General features: G+C 42.8%; 1 protein-coding gene across 2 annotated transcripts in view; it reads left to right on the forward strand.

Annotated features, from left to right (window-relative positions):
* Positions 1–21,061, forward strand: part of LOC146863900 (urea transporter 2-like) — a 176,208-nt gene that overhangs the window by 82,693 nt on the left and 72,454 nt on the right. For both annotated transcript variants that reach the window (XM_085629122.1, XM_085629131.1), the window contains 2 exons: positions 18,288–18,450; positions 19,831–20,020. In XM_085629122.1, the coding sequence (XP_085485248.1) occupies positions 18,288–18,450; positions 19,831–20,020 (353 nt within the window). The remainder of the gene's footprint in view (positions 1–18,287; positions 18,451–19,830; positions 20,021–21,061) is intronic.

A 21,061-nucleotide genomic window follows, 5' to 3' on the forward strand; every position in this document is an offset into this window, starting at 1 on the left:
AAAGACATGCGTGCCGTGCGTTCTTTTTACTTTGTTAGAAGCTTCCTGCCAGATGTCTCGGCATCCGGGTATGACTGAAAAGCTCCTAAGGACTCCGCGTCCGCGAGAAGAAACCAGAGTCTAAGCTCAGGGAAGAAGAAAGGAGTTTGTGCTCTTGAAGAAAGGAAGGAAAGTGCAAGAGCGGTCGTGGAAGGTCCGCCAGAAGGGAAGGTGTGTGTGTTAATGCTGTTCACCGGACGTGCTTGCTCGCATGCTCTCCAAATGGGTCGCAGCGCAAGAGCTCCCTCGAGTGCGTGTGCGTCATTGAAAAGTGAGCACTGGCGCTTGGCTTTTTCCCTGCACTGTGGGATTATCGGGGTAACGTGGGGTGCTTGCTGACAGATAATGCAGGAAGCGCAGGCGTGACAACGCTGATTCAATGCCCTCATCCTGACATTGGATCGGGCCCTCCCACACCGGGTACCTCCTTTCTTGTTCACAGGTGGTGACAACTGCCGTCAGCACAGCTCTGTAAAACTGCTCAGCCCAATGCACCCAGTGCGCAGCTCTGAAACTGTTCCCACTGCCATTGTCCTCTATGAGGAAAGACCCTCCCACCGAGACCCGCACTCTCATGTGGAGCCTGGCCTCCTACCACACTCCTCGCTTACTGGCATCTCCCACTGAGCGAGGTTCGCTCGTCGGAGCATACAGACCCCTTGCGCTGGAAAGTTCTGGCTGCCGGCGCAAGTGGTGCGGTGGGCGCTGCTTTCCTCTACCATTGCGTGGTAGACAAGGGTGTTTTCAGACACTACTTTTTTTATTATGGCGACTACAGCAGTCATGCTTTCAAATCAAAGAATGCAGTAGAGGGTACTTTTTTTTCAAATCACGATCAATATGGAATCAAAGATCCTCACATTTCTTGCCTTTGGCATCATCACTCAGCAAAGGTTCTGTAAACGGTTGCTACATGGATAATATAGCATTCATGGCCTCTAGGACTGAGAACCACCAGCTAAGTGACACAGTTGGGACGACTTTTTCCTTGATGCCACACAAAACATAAAATGAGAAATATTTGTGTTTTAGTTTCTGTGCACAACAAAAAAGTGCACCAGAATGGACTAAAAAGTCAATTAGCATTCTTCATTAACTCTGAAGATTATAAAGATGCTTTCAGCATACCATTAAATAAGGACAAGGATCTTTTACAGGGAAGCACTTCAGCTCAAGTATCGATTTTGACAGGTCATCACACAACTTTTTCATATACGTAGCTGAATCACTGAAAATACAAATAAAATCACTCCAATCTTTGTTGAACTTGGTTAGAACTTTTTGCAGTAGCATTCCAAGTGACACAGCGTTCCATGTTTTCCAAAAGACTGGTGTAATGTTTTCACCAGTATCCCAGATGCTTCGTGACTGCACTCTTTTCACATATACGAGTCACTATACTTTGCATTGAATGTTTAAAGCCTGGTTTGTTTGGCAATTCACCTACTATCAATACTGACTCACTAGAACAGGGGGCTGGTGTATCAAGGGTTTTTACCCATTCTTTGTGGGTAAATGTGATGGTACATATTAGGAAAGATTCTTATGAAACCTACATTTTTCCTATCAGTGAAAGACTCAAACGTAGAACAAAATATCAAATATGATTTTGATATTTCCTGATTCTCTACAGTTTCTCAAATAAATAAACACCTAAAACATGCTTCTAACCGCTGTATCTTTAGACCAAAGGCCACAAAACTGAAAAAAGGAAGAAGAAACAATATTTTAGTGACATCCCTAAACAACAAAACTCAAGCAGAATAATGTTAGCCCAGTCTTTCTTACTGATACCTTATATAACAAAGATACATTGTATTGGCCCCTTCAGGAAGAAATAAAAATGACTGTTTCACTCTCCTTTTTCTTTCTTTTAATGGCATTTAGTTTGTGCTTGTGCGTTTTTTTTTTTGTGTTTCTATGCTTACACTGGTGAGGGCTATATTCCTTACGGTGGGGTTTTATCAGATATTATAGGTTTAAACCTAAAACCGGAAACCCTATGTATTGCCTATCGCCCCACAGGGTTGTCTTCAGGGCAGTTTCCTGCACTATAGGTGCAGCAGAAGCGTGTGGGTCCAATATAAGGCTCGAATAATGCACACACTCTTAGTGATTCGAAATCTATGGTAATCAAAGAATTGTACCAAACACTTAGCAACATTTTGTAATTTATTGGCAACGTGCAATAATTGAACAACATTTTGTATAATATGCTTGTACATTCCGTTTTTTTTATTTTTTTTTATTGAGCAGAGGAGAGCAGGATATATAACAATTTTTAAACACTTTTACAGTTACTTTCTGATACATGTATGAATCTGAAACAACACATCGTGACATACCAATCTGTAAATGAGAATATAGCCTTAAAAAAAGGAAAAAAAAAAAAAGCAACCCCACATAAAGTAGCGTCATGCTTTCTTAAAGTACAAGCCATAAAAATAACCTAAAACAAAGTGTAGGGCTCCTAAAGTGCAGTGTGCAATACTATGGGACTTTCTACAACACTTCAATTTTATATTGATAGCAATTTATCTAATGGCCTCCATTCCACAGTAAGAAAAGCATCTGCTTTTCCACCCCCCTCATTCCCGCCATATTTTAAACTATTTCATCGAGTCAACAATAAATTGTGCAAAAATACAAATTTTCTTAAAGTGCAATATGCTAAAGTGCTAAGTGCTAAAGTGCTATACCATTACCATACTAAAATTCTATATAGCTTGATACTGTATGCATCACTATTAGACTTTCTACACAACTTCAAATTTATATTGCTAGCAATTTATCTAATGGCCTCCAATCCACCGTAGGAAAAGCATTGCTTTTCCCCACCCTTCTTTCCCGCCATATTTTAATCTATTTCATCGGATCACAATAGATTGTGCAAAATTACAAATTTTCATAAAGTGCAGTATGCTAAAGTGCTTGGTGCTAAAGTGTTGAACCAGTCCCCTACTAAAGTTCTATATAGCTTGATACTTATCCAAAAACCTCCAAACCAAAGTAAATTTTTTTACTGCCCCTACCCGCTTGGCATATGCTTCTTCATATCTCCTTGTCCTCCACATTTTAATTAACCATTCCGAATAAGTGGGGATCTCTTCTGTTCTCCACTTTTGTAGAATCAATGACCGTGCTATTACAGTGCCAATAGCCACGAACGTTGCTTCTGCTTTATTAAGGTCAGCTCTTACTCTAGAGATCCCAAACAATGCCACCTCTGTCTCGGGATCAATATTTTTATCAATTGCATAGCTAATTAGCTGATTTTTTTTTATTCCAGAACGTTTGGAGTTTTGAGCATGTAAAACAAATATGAAGCCAGTCCCCCTCTCCCAAGGCCTGGAACCGAAAGCAGTTATTTTCAACCCCGGCATGGCGCTTGTTTAATACTGCCGGAGTATAATATGCCATCCACCTTGAAAGAAAGGCCATCCTTTTAAAATTGGCCGCTCTCAATGCTTTACTACCTAATAGTGCAATCTGCTGCCATTCTTGATGGGAGAACTTGCAATTTGTTTCTTGTGTAATCTTTCCCAAAAAAGTTTCAACTATTGGAGCTGACCTTAGTTTTAAGAGTAGAGAGTACCAGTTTCCTACACCTTTCAATCTCATCTTATAAAGTGCATTAGCAAGTCCCCCTGGTACCCGATCTGGTAAAATATCATATTTTTTAATCAGATGCGAGATCTGTAAATATTCCAAGAATCCGGGCTTCTCCAGGTTCCCACATCTGGCTACCACCTGTTCCCAGGACATAAAGGTTTGAGCTATAAAAAAACTACCCAGCTCGAAAAAACCGTTGTCCTTCCATCTTGTGAAAAGGCGAGAGTGCATCTGCAGCCCTAAAAATCTACTTTCTTCGAGATTTAGAAAAATGTAGCCAGAAGAATTAATTTGTTTAAAAAAGCATAAAAGGCGTTTGGAGAAGTCGCGTAATGTCTTATACTGGGATTTCTTTGGCAGTTTGGTTGTTTTAAGAAAAACTAATAGTTGTGTTCCAGACTCACTAAGCAATTTTTCATAGAAAAAAATTTCTGTCAAATCGTTACTAACAAGTAGACGGGCAATTGTGTCCAGTAAGGCAGCCTCATAATAGATTTGGATATTAGGTAGAGCCAATCCTCCCTGATCTATTTCTAGTTGTAGTGAGGGGAGCTTGACTCTAGAAATCTTATTATTCCATATAAATTCTCTGAACATTGAATCGATTTCCTTAAAAAACTTAACATTTATCTTAAGAGGGACATTGATAAATAAGAAATTTAATAAGGGTAGTATAGACATTTTTAAAAGCCCAACCCGGCCTATCAAAGTCAATGGTATAATAGACCACTTATCCAATAAGCTTTTGATCTTACATTTCGTTGTCGTATAATTCAGGCTAAAAAGTTGATCAACTTGGTTGGAAACATATATGCCTAAATACCTTATTGGGTCTGTTTTCAGCGCCTGGGGTTTTAAATTTGGGGGTAAAAAGTTATAATCATTATTCAATATTAACATTTCTGTTTTGTTTTGATTTATTTTATAACCCACTATTTGTTCAAATCTTCTAAACTCCGCTAGTACCATGCTCCAGTTCATTTCATCCGGATACAAATACAAAATTATGTTGTCTGCAAATAATTTCATTTTTGGCATCCCATCAAAGGGAGCTCTAATTAAAAGATTATCCCTAATTCTACATGCCAATGGCTCTATAAAAAATGTAAACAAAATGGGTGACAGAGGGCATCCTTGCCTTGTCCCTCGTTTTATTTCTATTTCCCCAATTGATTCACCATTAATAATCAGCCTGGCGTGAGCTCCTTGATATATATTCTTGAGCATTTTTATAATTTGACTAGGGAACCCAAACTTTGATAAACCGATAAAAAGAGCTTCCCAATTCACTAAATCGAATGCTTTTTTCGGCATCGACCATCGTGATAAAAGTGTGTAATTTATTTACAGTGACACAATCTAAGGTACGAATTAAAAACCGGGTATTCGTTGCCATAGATCTACCTAAAATAAACCCAGTCTGATCCGGATGAATTAAAGCTTGTGCTATAGGTGTAAAGCGCTGTGCCCAAATTTTCATTAATATTTTAAAATCTGCATTCAAAAGGCTGATTGGTCTATAAGAGTTAACATCTTTTTCACTCTTTCCCTTTTTAACAAAGCTGATCAAGATAGACTCCTTAAAAGTTATGGGAACCTTCCCATCCTGCTTAATATAAGTAAATATTTTTCTTAGAAAGGGAGTTAGTGTCTTCTTAAAAGTTTTATACAGCTCAATCGGGAGCCCATCCGCTCCACAAGCTTTTGCCCCTGGAATTAATCCTATGGCCTTTTCTATTTCCTATATGGATATATCCATGTGGAGCTGTTCTACCATTTCTCTTGTAAGACTGGGTACCTCGACCTCCTCATAAAATTGATTAATCTGCTCTACTCCAACCTGGTATTGGGTTGCATATAATTTAGTATAATGTTCCAAGAATGTTTGTGCAATCTCTCCTTTTTCAGTTAAAAGGCCATTATTTCTAGGGTCAAAGATTTCAGTGATCATTGCTGACTCTTGCTTAGTTTTAGTAGAGCTAGCAAGCATTTTACCGATCAACTGGTTTTCTTCATATACCCGTTGCTGGTAAGCTCTAGAACAAGCTATCTCTTCCATGATAAAAAATTCTTTAAATTCATATTTAACTTTGATGAGATGCCTTTTATCCTCCTCTAACGCCACAGACCGATTATTTACTGCCTTTGTTGCCTTTTCGACGTTCTGTTGAAGATTATTGATTTTTTCTCTCCTCTGTTTCGTTTGAGCGGCGGAGTAGGCTATTATTTGGCCCCTTAAGGCAGCCTTGAACCCGCCCCATACAGAGAATATATCTGCCGTGTTCTCATTTCTGTTAAAAAATTCCTCGATCCATTCCCCCGTATTATTCACCCACTGAATGTCTTGCAAGAGGAGACGATCCATCTGCCACTTGGATCTTGGTTTCACCTTCTCATTAATTCTTATCTCCACTTTGATTAGGGAGTGATCCGAAAGAGGGGTTGTCAATATTTCTGTATTATTTTACCCCAATGATTTAGTTATTAAGAAAAAGTCAATTCTCGATGCTGTATTATATTTATTAGAGTAACAGGTATACTCCATCTTAAGGGGATTAGCGTCACGCCAAGGATCTATTAAAACATGTTCTGCTATTAAGCCTTCTATCACTTTTTTGGTTTGGGGTTTCAGCTCTTTTTTTTTCCTATTTGAGGTATCCTTTTTTAAGTTTTGGATAAAATTGAAATCCCCACCCCAGATAATTTTCCCCGGTATCCCCCTTAGTGTTTCCCCTATTTTAAGTAAAACTGCATTGTCATCCATTACAGGAGCATAATAGTTCACAAAATTGAATTTAGCACCCTTTAATCTAGCTTCAACCCAGATCCATCTGGCCTGAGGATCTCTTACTATTTGGCCGAATTCCCAAGGGAGGTTTTTACAAAAGTATATAGCGACTCCTCTACAAGCCAATCCAGCAGAGGCAAAAAAAACATGTGAAAACCAACGAGGAAGGAATAGATGTTGGGAGTTTGTTTTTAGATGTGTTTCTTGTAGAAACAAGACTTGAGGTGTCAGGGAGGTAAGCCATCTAATAAGGCCCCCGTATTTCTGCTTATTTAAGGTCCCATTAACATTTAAAGAGTATATACTACACAAGTTAGTCATATCTTATACAATTCAATCTCCCTTCCTCCAACTACTTGAGAAACATATTGTATCCATAGCCTGCCTAACTTAACCGACCATAGCCTGACTAATTTGACCTTTTCTACTCCTGCTCTGCTACTGCTCATTTTTATTTTGCTTTTATACCCCCCCCTACTGACCCGAGGTCCTCCCTGTCCCCACCACCACCTACCACTTGCCCTCCCCTTGCATTGTGGGAAACCCCCTAGCTGCCACGCTGCCCACATTGCACCCCTCCCAAAAACCTTATGGGCGTCTTGGAGTTACACCCATGGTGAGCTTGCCCTTATCCCCAGATCCCGCCCATTCTAATTTCTTTTTTGTCATTTTTGTCATTTTTATACATATATTTATTTATTTATTTTTTATCCTGAATCCTGTCAGTGATATAAAACCCAGTGTGCTCAGCTCCCTACTTAATCTAGCAGTGATATTAAATCCCAGGCCTGTCCTTAAAATCACAGGTGTATGCAACAACACTTTTTCGCCTCACACCCAGGATCTATTACAATCTACCTCCCGGCTACCATCATCTACTAGATCCTTCTGAAATTTCCTTCAACAGGGCCTGAGCCTCTTCCAGGTCCGAAAACAAAAAAAACTTTCCTTTCACCAGCACTTTGAGTTTAGACTGGTGTGCAATTGTAGCTTGGGCACCATGAGCTTTAAATAGATGGAGAATTTTAACAAATTCTTTTCTCCGCCGAGCAGCGGCTGCTGTCATGTCTGAGAATATTCTACATTTAGAAGTCTCCGTAACTGGAAACTGTCTCTGCTGGAACGCCTTTGCTAAAATTCTCTCCTTTATTCTGTAGTCCGCAAAGTTTAGTAGTATTGTACTAGGATATGTAGAGTTGGGAAAGGGTTGTGCTGGGACTCGATGAGCTCTTGTTATTGTAAGATCTCCGTCATGTTCTGGCAGGACTTGCTTTTTAATGAATGAGCTCACCCACTGGATTGTTTGGGCTCCTTCAAGCCCTTCCGGAACCCCAACAATTCTGAGGTTCGATCTGCGAGAATAATTTTCAAGTTCCTCCAGCTTAGCTTCAACAGTGAGTGTCTTTTTTTTTACCTCTTTCACCTCTCCCATAACAATAGACACTTGGTCCTCTATCACTGAAACCCGTGACTCCACCTCCTGCAATCTATTCGGGAGCCCTGCCATTGTCTCTTCCATCTTTCCCAACCTTGTGTGCAGAGCAGCAATCTCTGCTTGCTGTGTATTTTTCATGTCCCGTATTTCTTCGAGGATTAGGTTTAACATATCCTTAATGTCTAATTGATACGTTTCCTTAATCTCAGCAGTCTGGCAAGCGTTGGTAAGTTGGTCTTTCATGCCTTTCATGCTATCATTTACCTCTCCTGCCTTAGGATCTACTTGGCTCAGGAAAGTTGAGGGTAGAGATACAGTCTCAGCTGGAACAGCTCTCCTACTTTCCATTGGAGTGGCAACCGCCATCCCTATAGGCGGAAGTGCCGGTACCTCTGTCATAAACTCACAGCTTTTATTAAGTAGCTCCTGCAGCGAATGGTCAGTATTCTGTATTTCTTTACCCATTATATTCGGCGAATTGATGGAACTAGATGTCGACCGATTTTGCTCTGATTGCTCTGTTCGTGGTTGAAGCTGAAGCTGAGCTTGCGGTTGAGGTTGCTTCTTTGAATACTGTGTTGTTGATGTGGGAGAGCCACTGAGCCAGATGTTTCGATAATCTGTTGCGTCATCCCGGGGAGACTATCTGCTCCGTCCATGCCCCTTTCTGTAGCTGATATATCAGCCGGCCCAAGCGTAGATACACCTCCGGAGGAGGGTGAAGGATGATGAGGTTTAGGGGTGGCTTTAATAGTGAATAGCGGAAACTCCTTGATTTCCTTTGATTCTTTTTTATCAGATCCTAGATTTGAGATCGCCGCTATAGAGGCTGATATAATTGTTTTAGGCAGGCCTACCTCTGTGTCCACAGTGGGTAAGACCAGGTCGAAGAGTCCATCGTCCTGCAAGGGTGCAGAGCGGCTAATGAGAGATTCTTCTTCAGAGCTTTCTGAAGTGATCTCTGCGCCTGGTGAAATGGGATTATCTCCCCCGTCCTTAGCCTTAGCACCACGCAGTATCGCTTTCTTAGCTACAGTCTGACGAGTTTTTTAAGACGGGCTATAGTCTCCTTAGTGGCCTTATTAGGGATATTGCAGTCTTTTAATTGTTTCCCCATCTTTTTCTCTCCTTTTACGCCGAAGTATCTTTCTATCTAATATGTGCCACTTGAGTCTTTTATTCTCCTCTTCCTTAGAATAATTCTTCTCTCTTTTCTCTTTGTCAACCGGGCATGTTTCCCAGCCTCCTGCCCCCTTCAACCTCGAACCTTTTCCACCACCACTCCTCACCTCTCTCCACAGTTCACGATGTCCATTCCATGGCTTCTTGACTCCTTTTAACCCTTTTTTATCTTCGCCTTATTTCGATCTTGTAGAAACAGCCGTAGATCATTCCATCCACAGACAGTGTCCTCAATGCCCCCACCGCCTCCGTGTATCAGCTGGAGCAATAGAGGTACAGAACTGCAAACCGGGAACCGGAGCGCCGAGATTTTGTTTAATGAGCTCGTGTTACATCTCAGCGCGGCTCCCGGCAGCTATGTTCATCCTCGCGTCGCTGCATCTCCGAAGCGGGAGCCCATCCGCTTCTTAGCATGAACGCCGAGTTTCCATCACCATCGCCATTGCCGTTAGAGCCTGGGGGCGGGATCCGGGTCTCAGGTCACGGGATCACCTGCCGCTACGTGGAGGCGTGGTGCTCCATCCCCGGCCTTGTACATTCCTTGCTGCATTGATATACATGTAATAAGTGGCAAGGTCCACTGAAATTCTGGGTTTCCCTGCATAGGCTCCTGTGAGCATTAATCCTTTGTATAGTTGATGCAAAGATGCTATTGGTATCAATCTTAATTATTGAGATGCCTTTTTAAAATTTAACTTTGGGTAAAAAAGAAATAGCAAACCACTTTGGTGGTTAACGAAACCCCTTGAAACATTTGCCTCATTTTAATCATGCAGCTGGGAAAGATGCCCAAGTCATTTAGCACCCAAAGTATCTCATAGGGTAATGGTTATTAGTAAGAAAAGAGTTGATGTGTTGTATGGCATCATCTTCATACAGATATTGAAGAGCAATGTCGGAGAACTTTGCAATGCTATGGCAACATTTGACTTACTGCAGCAGTACCATCACCTGTGGGTTAACCAGTATGTGTCTCTTGATCATGGTGAAGATAGATGTGATTAGGTCGAGTCTGGGCAACACATGCGCTGATCTGCTATGCATACTGTATTCAAGTATGGACTTGAAGCCCTGCCCACTCTCCGCCCCTATTTGTCATTGGCTTGTGTCATTGTCCTTTATAAATGCTAGCTTCTGATTCGTTAATAGGATTTTTAGTCCCTCCTTAGAACCGCCTTGTCTTCAATTGTAACCTCCCATGAGGACTGGCCCTTCACTTCGGTTGTTACACGGTACATCTTATTTAGTCTGTAAGCACTACTTTCTTTAATGAGTTTCTCCTACTGCAGGCATGACATGCTTTCCTGCAACATTCATCGCGGCATGCCCGCTTTAACTTTCCAAGCAGCCTGGGACAATGACGGCCTCTTATTTGAAAAGCAATAGGTCTCGCATTTACAAGAGTATGAGCTATGCGAGTATGAGTAAATGACAATGTATTTTATTTATATGTTAATTATCTAAACAGATAAATAAAAGGCATTGTCAGTTACAAGGCCAGTAGCTTAAACTCTCGCAAATGCGAGACCTATTGCACTGCATATGCTTGTTTATACTGATTCTGCATGTATTTGCACATTTCACAATTGAGGTTGGAACAAGGATGAACGGATGCACCCTCCATGATTCACTCATGGGAAACACATCCTCTCGATAGATGTGAGCACTCTGAATCCAAGACTAAGGACTCTGGTTCGCCCCTGTCTGATGCCGACATGCTTCCAAGTGCCCCTGTTTTGGATAAACTGGGATCCTAGGCATGCGGACACCTCCTGCAGGCCCCGAGCCACGGTGGTGGAGCGGGTGGCACACGGCTGGCGAGCTGGTTCTTCAGATGCGATGTGGGCTCGACGGTCCCCCCCTGTGATGCAGCTCGCATTCTGTCTGGTGCGCTGGCTTGTCAATGCTTACTGGCAGCGCTTCTGTTGGCTTTTAACGCGCCTTGCATGAACCGTGGTCTTTCGAAGCACAAACCTCCTGGTTGAAAACTTTGCTGAAGTCTCCTGCAGGTTTGTGCTTCTTTCCTGCAGTAAAACTGACGTATTCCACCCTTGCCAGCTATAATCATAAGGTCAGCTATAGCACTAGTGCTTGATTTTGTTTAATTGTGAAAGTTGTAACCCTTTTTACCCCCCACCCCCTTAATTGAAATAATTAGACTGCATATTGGGAAGAAATGGTTTGGCAGTGTACCCGCTGCTAGGAGCCCAAGTGCAAGGAAGTAACTGGGTTCTCTGCTCTTGGACTTATCAAATACAGCAATAATCAGGGTTCAGTGGGGCCCTTCCGGTCTCTGGGCCTGGTGCCACTGCACATGTGGAAGCTAGGTCCCTGTTTGTTGTAGGAAAGACTAGAATGAGATCTCTGAAGACATTGATATCTCTGGTTATCTTCGCTGAGGGCTGAAGTGGATGGAAGCTTTGGGTCTCCTCCATTTGAAGACCTACATATATCTCAGGCAGTCTGTGCACCTTCCTCGAAAACCTCAAATAATGCACGTGGCCTTGGAACTTACTATAGTTTGCCTGTAGATCTGGGCTAAGGTTAAAGCTGAGTCATGGTTGTTTGACAATGATCTGAATTCACACAGGTTCCAAAGTGTATATAGTGGCTGAGTTGTGTAGGTCACAGATGTGTGTTTAGTGCAAGGCTTTTCAAATTTCTTCCTCCAATGGCTTCCTCTTGAAGAAACCAAGTTATATTTTCATTCTCAGTCTAGAAAGTGATTTTGTGGTTAATTTCAACCGGGAGATGTTAGGCACTTTCTTATACAATTTTTCTGCATGCAGCACAAACAGTCAAGAGCACTAACCTACAGTTCTGTGAGTGCTACATAAATTTAAGATAAGGTTTTACTGTCCCTTTAGCCAAGAAATTAATATAGAGGTTACAGACCTTTCCTCAGTGGTCTTCTGCCACGTGGTGAGCAAAATGAATTTGACTTATTGCAAACCTGTGTAGGCTACACTAAGACACCACCTTGAGTCACTGGATGGAATGGGCAACTCAATATTATTAACTTTAAAAAAAAATGTATTCAATTCACCATCTTCTAGCCAAGCTCAACTCAGATTGGAGTTTTATCTTGTCAAACAAATTTAGATTGTAATGTAGCAGCATTTATTGCTTTGCTTCCACTTGAGGCAGTCTCAACTCCCCACCCCACCACTCCCGCCCTCAATTCATTGAAGGAACTCATTTAGTCGGAAATCCCTGTTGGCTATTTTTAAAATTGAGTTGGTCATCCCTTCTCACGGAAGCATATTGGGCATAGGAGAGTTCCGGCTCTCTTTTTAAAGCTGCTAATTGGACCAGGAGATGGATTTTGGTGAAAGTAAAGTTACAGCATTTTTAAAGATGGCTCTGAAGCATGAAGGCGAGTTTGCTTCATTATCGAATGACTCCACTCGACAATGGAATAAGAAAGTTCTTGTGATGGTTTGTGGTTAACTCAAATTTATGCAATGTGATTAGACTAGGCCGCATATAAATTGCAGCATAATATGTATAATTGCATGTAAATTGCAGTATAATATGTATTGTAGCTAAAGAAAGCCTATTTGAGTTACCTGTAGCTTCCCAAAACATTTAACACACTGGAAACTGTGGCTAAAAGCAAGTTCAAAGCAAACACAAGGAGATGATGGGAAGAGCACTGACATTTTGCAGACACTCACCCCCATCACAGATCTGGGTTGAATCCATCATTATTCTTTAGCTCACTTTGCCACCTCAGTTCAGACCCAGCTATAAGCAAATCAGTCTTGACCCCGTGCCTCATGGGAACAGTCCAGCCCGAACTGCCAAGCCATGTCTTCCCTGAACCGGAAACAAGCATCCTGGGACCAGTTTCGGGCTAACAGCCCTCATCTGCTAGGCTAGCTTGAATCCAGTGGCAAAGTGAGCGAGGGACCCATGTCTGGGCATACCCTGCCAACTTAGGGTGAAAAAAGCAAACACAAGGGTTCCTTCACATTCTAGGGTTTGTTTCTCTCCTAGCACATAACATCTTACCATCCTTTAATTGGATGGGGTACGTCCTTCCACTGCTCCACACCAGGGAACTAAATTTTTCATTTGTTTTTGCACTCCATGGGAATACACACGTTTTCTTACTTACTCTTTCATGTGCAACTTTCCCCTCAAATCCCCTCTCCCCCACACACACACCAGCTGTTCAATTGCTCACCATGCTTCCCCTATCACTTTTTAAAGTTTGATATGATTTTTTTTTCATTTGGAGATCCCTGCAGTTTGCTGCCAGACTGTGCTTTTATCTATGTGCGTTTTTCCTTTTTTTATAATTGCCTCCGACTGGCATCCCTCATGTATGAATAGTAAATTAAGTTTAAAAAAAACAAGAGTTACACATGTGTACGCATTTTCCATTAACGCTGAGTTGGCTAGTTTGGTTCTGATGATGTTGTTAATTGACATGCAAATATATTCTTTTTCCTTTGATGCATGGCAAAAACATTGACCAACAAATTCAGAAAACAACGTTGAAACGCATCATCCCTACTAACTTTGGCAGTGCTTCTTATATTACAGGACATACCCTCACCCAGTTTCTGCCCCATCTTTAGTCTGTCATCTGTTTCAGTTCTATCCTTGATTGCATATTTTCCCTTACCTTGGCTTTGGCCTTATTTCACCCCCAGTCTTTGCTCCCCTCAATTCCACACCCATTCTTCATTAGCTCTCAATTTATTTTTATTATTTTGGTCCTCCCCATCCCCAGTGAACTTTCTGGTTCTGACACACTAAACTGGAGGCCACCATAGACATATTTCAGCTTCTGAAACACATTTCCTGGTATCTTCTTCCTTCCTTCCTTGTTCTTTTTTGTTTCATTTCAAGTTTTATTTTGGAATAGTTTGAAATTTTGATTTTACTTATCCTGTACCAAGGAAGCAATTCAGGATCTAGTTTTTTTTCCACTGAGTTGGTGCTCAAATGCAGCAATTATGTTAGTATTTACAAGCGCAAACTGAGAAACCATTTGGAGGAAGTTGGTGATCCAAATTTCACAGCCTACAGTAAGTGTTGCAGGTGAAGACACATCTCTACTTATTTCTTTTTTTAATTTGACAAAATGTCACACACCAAAAAAAACATATAAACCACTATACCCTCCGAATAAGTACAACTAAAACCTCTTGGTACACCATAGGTGCATCTTGTAGGCCTTCTCTAAAACATTAAATAGGCTCTACTCATCACCAGAAAGACTAAGGCCCGCATTCCAAGGGCAGTGAAAGTACCCTTGCAGCTTTCCACCCCGTTATAAATCACTTCGGGATTTGTGAAGGGCACTGCTCACCCGGGAGGGCTACAGTGGGATATCGGGCAGCTCGGAGTCATCCGAAAAGCCAGGTCTAGAGGCTCTTCCTGAATGCTTGCCGTCTGGGGGTTCATCTGATGCTGAGGGGGAGTTCAGTCTATGTCTTGGCCGCGAAGTAGGAGAAGGCTCTTCCTCCCATTCTGGCTGTCCGGATGCGAGGGATTTCAGCCAGGGCGAGGTCGACGGGGCAGAGGTTTCTCTTGGGGGCTTGGGAGATTCTTTTGTTGAGGTATTGGGGACCGGTGTTGTGGAGGGAATTGTAGACATGAGTGAGCAGCTTGAAAGTCACTCTCTTTTTCAACAAGGAGCCAGTGGAGGTCTTGTAGGTGCTGGGTGATGTGGTCTTGTCGTGGGATGCAGAGGACGAGTCTGTCTGCAGCGTTCTGGATGGTCTGGAGTTTGTGGAGTAGAGATTTGTTGATTCCGGCATAGTGGGCATTCCTGTAGTCCAGTCTGCTGGTTATGAGTGCGGGGGGATCCACTTGAAGGTCTTGCGGAGTATGCAGAGAGTGCTGAAGCATGTAGAAGATATGGGCGTTGACCTGTCGGTTCATGGTGAAGGAGGAGCAGAGTATGATGCCGAGGTTGCAGGCGTGGTCCATGGATGTGGGAGGGTTGCAGAGGGCGCGGGGCCATCAGGTGTTGTCCGACACTGAGGGGGTGGATCTGAGGACTTCTGTCTTCTCCGAGTTGAGCTTCAGACAGCTGCTGCTCATCCAGGATGCAATGTCCTTCATTCCTTCCTGGAAGCCGCATCTGGTGATGTCGAGTACTTGGTGAGGGAGAGGATGAGCTGGGTGTTGTTGGCTTAGGATACTATGCTGAGCCCGTATTTTCTGACGATGGTTGCGAGAGGGGCTATGTAGATGTTGAAAAGCGTGAGGCTGAGTGAGAATCCTTGGGGTAATCCACATCTGATATCTTTGGGTTCGGAGAGGAAGGGCGGGAGTCTGATTCTTTGAGTCCAGCCGGCAAGGAAAGAGTGGAGCCAGTCATGGGCAGTTCCCTTTATGCCGGTGTCCTGGAGTCTGGCGGCTAGTGTGTGGTGGAAGATGGTGTTGAAGGATGCTGAGAGGTCCAGTAGAATGAGTGCTGACTTGTGGCCTCGGTCGAGGACAGTGCGGATGTCGTCAGTGGCGGCTAGGAGGGCGGTCTCGGTGCTGTGGTTGCTGTGGAATCCTGATTGAGAAGTGTTGAGGATCAAGTTGGATTCTATGAAGTTTGTGAGCTGGTTGTTGACTATTTTCTCAGTGACGTTGGCGACGAAGGGGAGGAAGGAGATGGCTCTGTGGTTCTTAAGGTCCTTCGGGTCTGCTGAGGGCTTCTTGAAGAGGGGTTTGATTTCTGTGCATTTGCAGTTGTCGGGGAAGGAGCCTGTTTCAAGGATGCAGTTGATTGTAAATCGTAGTCCAGGTGCAGTGACGGAGGCGGCTCTGTGGAAGATATGTGGCAGACAGGGGTCGGTGGGAGCTCCTGAGTGTATGCTCCTCATGGTCTTTGCGGTGTCTTCTGTGGTGATAGGGGTCGAGGCGGTGATGGTCAGCTGGGTGGCGTCACTGGTGGCTGGTGTTGTGTTGGTGCCTTGATTCTGTTCATGGAAATTGTCGTAGATAGTCCTAATCTTGTGATGGAAGAAGGAGCCGAGTTTGTTAGGGCATGGAGAGTACCCTTGCAGCTTTCCAGCTCCTGATAGGGCAGGGAGAGTACCCTTGAGTTTTCCAGCTCCTGATAGCGCAGTGAGCGTACCTTTGCAGCTTTCCAGCTCCTGATATTGTGAATAAGGACCGCACTGGAAATTCCGGCATGTGTTGAATACCATGGTATTTAGAGTTACACCCATTGGGTGCTATAAAAAGTGAGAATTGCTGCTGGAATTAGGGATGCCCCATCAAAATCCTGGAGAAGGGATTTTGCATTTTTCTGGTCTTTACCCAAATGGATGTTTCCCCGGCTTCTTTTAGCTAAAATACAAAAACACAGTAACACAGCATTCCTTGTAATTGCCAACTCGCCGTGAAAACTTTTCTGGAGTAATCAGGAATTGCACAACTGGAATGGGGACCAAGTTGTTGATGTGTTGCCATCTTGAGTAGTCCCTGCCACAAACCTAGCTTTCTTGGCTAAGAGCCTTCACACTCATGGTGGAGGCCTCCACATTAAGAATTCTCATTGCAGAGATTTTGCCCCAAGTGTGGAGACTCCCCCACAATAATGGGGCCTCAAGTTTCGAGGCCCCTTGTGAATCAGGCCCCAAGTTTCTTTCTCGTCCTAGATGCATCAGGTTTTGCTAGTATATCCGGAGCATGTGGCGTGGGTACCAGTAGAGTAGTCACACCAGGATCAACCCCACTTATGGCTGCATTTTACTACCAAGTTTCCTTGTATTCATTAGGGTCCTTGGCTCCCTGCGTACCCGACGCAAGGACATGATTGCTGGCTCAACTGCTGTGCCAACTACTTGGTCACTGATGGCTGCTGAATAGATTAGAAGTAGTGCATTATAACCAATTGAAATGTAGATGTGCTGTCAAAACTAGCAACAGCAGTGGTCTCAACATGTGCATCTGTAGAGCGCAAGCGCACCTTCACTCTGAAGGGTATCTCGGCTGCTGAAATAGTTAATACCCAATTCCACATACTGACCTTGGAAGAATGAAAGGCTGAGGGGACCCTCGAGAGTCGAACCTTTAACCATGAGGTCAATGCACTAATTTCTGCAGTGGACACATCTGCCCACTGTGCTGCCACACCCAGCCTTGTGCTTGCAGAGTGAAAGGAAGTGATAATGGACAAAGGTTGAGTAAACTTCCACTTGGTTATCAGATTGCTTTCCTAACTTGCTGCTTATTTGGCGATTAGGCTATTATTTACCGCCTCCCAACTTAGGGTTTCCGGTGCAGTGTGTGCAAAGGCCTTTCCTGGCTGACTTACACTCATGTCAGTGATGAGGTCATGTAGAAGTTTACAAACATTTTTGCCACAAAATGTAAAACCCGCTCATACAGTATAGTTTGAAAAAATTGGTTTCAACCCATATTTTACTCTTAGCATGATGTTTCAAGTAACCTCGTTTATGGGAAACAATATAATCACCTTCATGTCTCGTGAAAGGAGTGACAATATGAAGATTGATACTGTGAATTTGGGGCAATTAAACCCCTACTCATGTGTATGATGAAGACTATGTACCGCGGTGTGAGTGGCTCCTTTCAAGAGATCTGTGTAACCTGCACGTCTTTGGCTGTAACCCTTCCCTTACAGGGCCGACTCCTAGGTTGTGGGTCAACCTCAAGCAAGTAATGTTTTTTAAGTTGGTAAATAAACGTAACTTCGTTAGTTAGCAATGGGTGCTAAACTGTACTAGAACGGTGGAATGCTGAGCACTCCATTGAAAACAATAGAGTGTTCCAGGCTTCTAAAGGCCAGTAGAAGCCTGGAGCATCAACATTCCAATGTGTATTCACAGCTGTTCCTGTGAACAAGGTCTCATGGAGCCCAAGGTGATTTCAACCCCGTTTGGCTCCATGAAGCCTTTGTTTACAAATTAGAAGATTCTGCCCTCTAGCAGCGTAATGTTCTGATAGCCTTGGAGCCCGCCGTAGCGGGCTCTACCGTCCATTAAAGGCCCGCTCACCCGTTAAAGGCTCTTGCCTTTGTCTCGAGCCTTTAACACTGTAGCGTGCCTTTAATGTCAGTGGAGCCTGCTACAGAGGACTCTAAGGCTGTATGATCCATAGTTTCATTGATTCCAGTATCTTGTAAAAGACATAAAGCGTTTGCTTTACAGCGTTGCATGAGTGATTTATAGAAGATTTGTTTTCACTGGGGTACATAGACCCTTGAGTTTGACAGTATATCTACATTTCTGCTCTCCTCGTACCCATAAGGAACGGAAGGATAAAGAACACCCAGTCGCGATTCCTTCGCTGGATGACATGAAGAAGCAGCCCTCTGAGACCACCGGTACCACCAATGTGTGTTTGTGTGGCATTACTAATGCAATCAACTATATCACTGGAGACATGAGCGCCTTTGGGGACTGGCTGAAAGGTAAGTGAATCCTCACTCTTAGTTAGGCGAAATTCTGTAGTAATGCAATTCAATAGCATTCCTTAAGCACATGGCTATCCGACAGGCTTTCCAGGACTAAAAGGTCAGCCAGACTCCTGGGAAATCATGATTACACAAATAAGTATTTTTTAAGCTGTTTCCTCAAACTGAGTAATTTGCTATTCTGCCTGCGCACTAGAGAAGGGGAATTCCATAATTTGGCATCAAAGTGTCGAGACGAGTATCCCCCACTCCTGAACCTTATTCGCCCTTGGGACGACCAGCACATTTAGGTTCCTGGATCTTAAATCTATTGTGGGATTAATCAAAAGATGTACATTTTGCAGCCACTTCCTAAATAGAGCATGGTGAGCCAGGCACAAAGCTTTAAACTGATTCCTTTATTGTATTGACACCCAATGTAGCGAGGCTAATGCAGGCAAAGTATTCTGATGCTTTGGAATTCCTAAGAGAATCAGGGCTGCAGTATTTTGGATCACTTGGAGTTTCTTAATCACCAATTTTGGACAACCTAAATATAGGGAGTTTCCATAGTCCAACCAGGATAGCATCAAGCCCTGAACAACCACTCTTAGTACAAGGCTTGGCAACTACCTCAGCAGATTCCTGAGGGTTCTCAGAAGACCAAAGCAGGCTGACTGCTTTCTAGCCTGGGCTTCCATTGTAAGTTTGCCGTCAGTGATGATATGCGGACTTTTTACTTCGAACATGGAACATCTCCTAGAGACTTGGGCCAACTGAGATCGCCCCATAAGGAGAGATTATTCCCAACTATTAGTACCTCTCTATTGCCATTAATCTTTAGGAAGAAGGCCACCATGGCCGCAGACCATTGGAAGTCTCCATATTGTAATGTCCAAGAATGCTGTACAGGATGGCTGGGACAGTGACGGTGTGCTACTTTAGGGAGCATCGGTGCCTGGCTTCTACAACTTTCCACCCTCACTTAAAAACCTCATGAGCAAAGGAGATACTGAGGTCACTGGACCTCGGAGCGACGCTTAACTTCTAATTTGGCCATCTGGATTTACTTCTAAAATGATAGTGTTAAGTTAACTATATGACGATGGGGCTCTGTACAAGTGTGTAGGGGGGTACTGATGGCTCTTACAAATCCTGGCTATCCTACGGTTTCTCTTTACATCCGTTCTGGCAGGGGTGCTATAAAATATAGTGAGAAAAGAATTACAAAGCTCAATAAAGGATTTATTTTGAACCAATCTTAGATTTGTGAACAGCTCACATGCTAATAGATTGGTATAAATGTACATGTGATGGCTGCATTTCTGTTTTTAAAAAAAAAGTTCATTTTGAATATTTTAAAGTATATCTATTTCTTCCGGTATGTGCTTTTTTCAGAAAAACCTCTTATTTTCCAATTCATTGATTGGATCCTGCGTGGGACGTCCCAGGTGATTTTGGTCAATAACCCCATCAGTGGACTCCTAATCCTTATCGGGCTGTTTGTCCAGAATCCGTGGTGGGCCATTGCTGGCTGCATGGGAGTGGTGGTCAACACAGTGGCCGCTCTTCTCCTGAGCCAAGACCGGTAAGGGAGGCATCCTGTGTGATCTGTGCCCTAGCTCAAGTATTTTGTTTGGAAAACTGAATGTCTGTGTAAGAATGCCTAAACTAGTCAAGAACTAACACGAACATTCCTGGATTCTTTTTTGGTGTACCTCAGTGTTATGTACCTGTTTTAACATTTTGTGTACACTTTTAAAAATTGATTGTGCTTCACTCCAGCTGTTCTGTTCCATTTCAGACCACAATCTATCTGTAGAGAGGGAAAGTAACTTGGTAATCTATCAACATAGCCTATTCATACAAAAGCCCAGTTAATACCACGGCTCTCTTTGCTGCTGCACATTTAGGGCTGTATGTTCTAACTGGCGATTTTACATACTGTACTTATATGTACACATTCACACGCCAGGTATACAGTGAAGTGGATATCCCTATAAAACCACTTTTTAAAAAAATTTAGGGGCTCACTTCTGGTGCTGACAATTATTTTTCCCTTGCTTCAAAAGTGCTGATTTGAACGTTTATTTAGTGACTTTTAAAATGTTTGTTTGCAGAATGCCCAGCAAATGTGCACAGATTTGTGAAGTGCTAAAGTAAAGAGATCCAAACTGAGTTCTACATTTATGTGAGAGATTACATTCCCCACCTCCCCCAGCAACTGATAATTTAAAACTTTGCATTTTTCACCTCACCTATCGAAATTCTTTAAAAAAATAATAATAATAGACCTGAGTCTTCTGTGTAATTTTTACTTTTATTCAATCTTTTTGTTGATTTAACACTAAGTTGTTTTTTACTATTTAGCTATTTGCTCAGTCTATTTCGATTGTTGAGCCTCAACTAATAAGAACCACTGAAAAAACCATTTTAACGGTCATACCGCTCTACCAACTGCTTTCCCCCCAAACTATCTGAATGCAAATGCTATTGGTGACCTATGATTTGCCTCATTTTTCTTACAATCCCGGTAACGTCTCTCTCCATTGTGGACCGCGCTAGACTCCCCACAATTTGTCAAATCCTGATAGGCCTCCATGTTTATAATTACTTTTCTTGCTGCAAA

The sequence above is a fragment of the Triturus cristatus genome, chromosome 2_1 (genome assembly GCF_964204655.1).
Source record: "Triturus cristatus chromosome 2_1, aTriCri1.1, whole genome shotgun sequence".
In the NCBI taxonomy this organism is placed as follows: domain Eukaryota; kingdom Metazoa; phylum Chordata; class Amphibia; order Caudata; family Salamandridae; genus Triturus; species Triturus cristatus.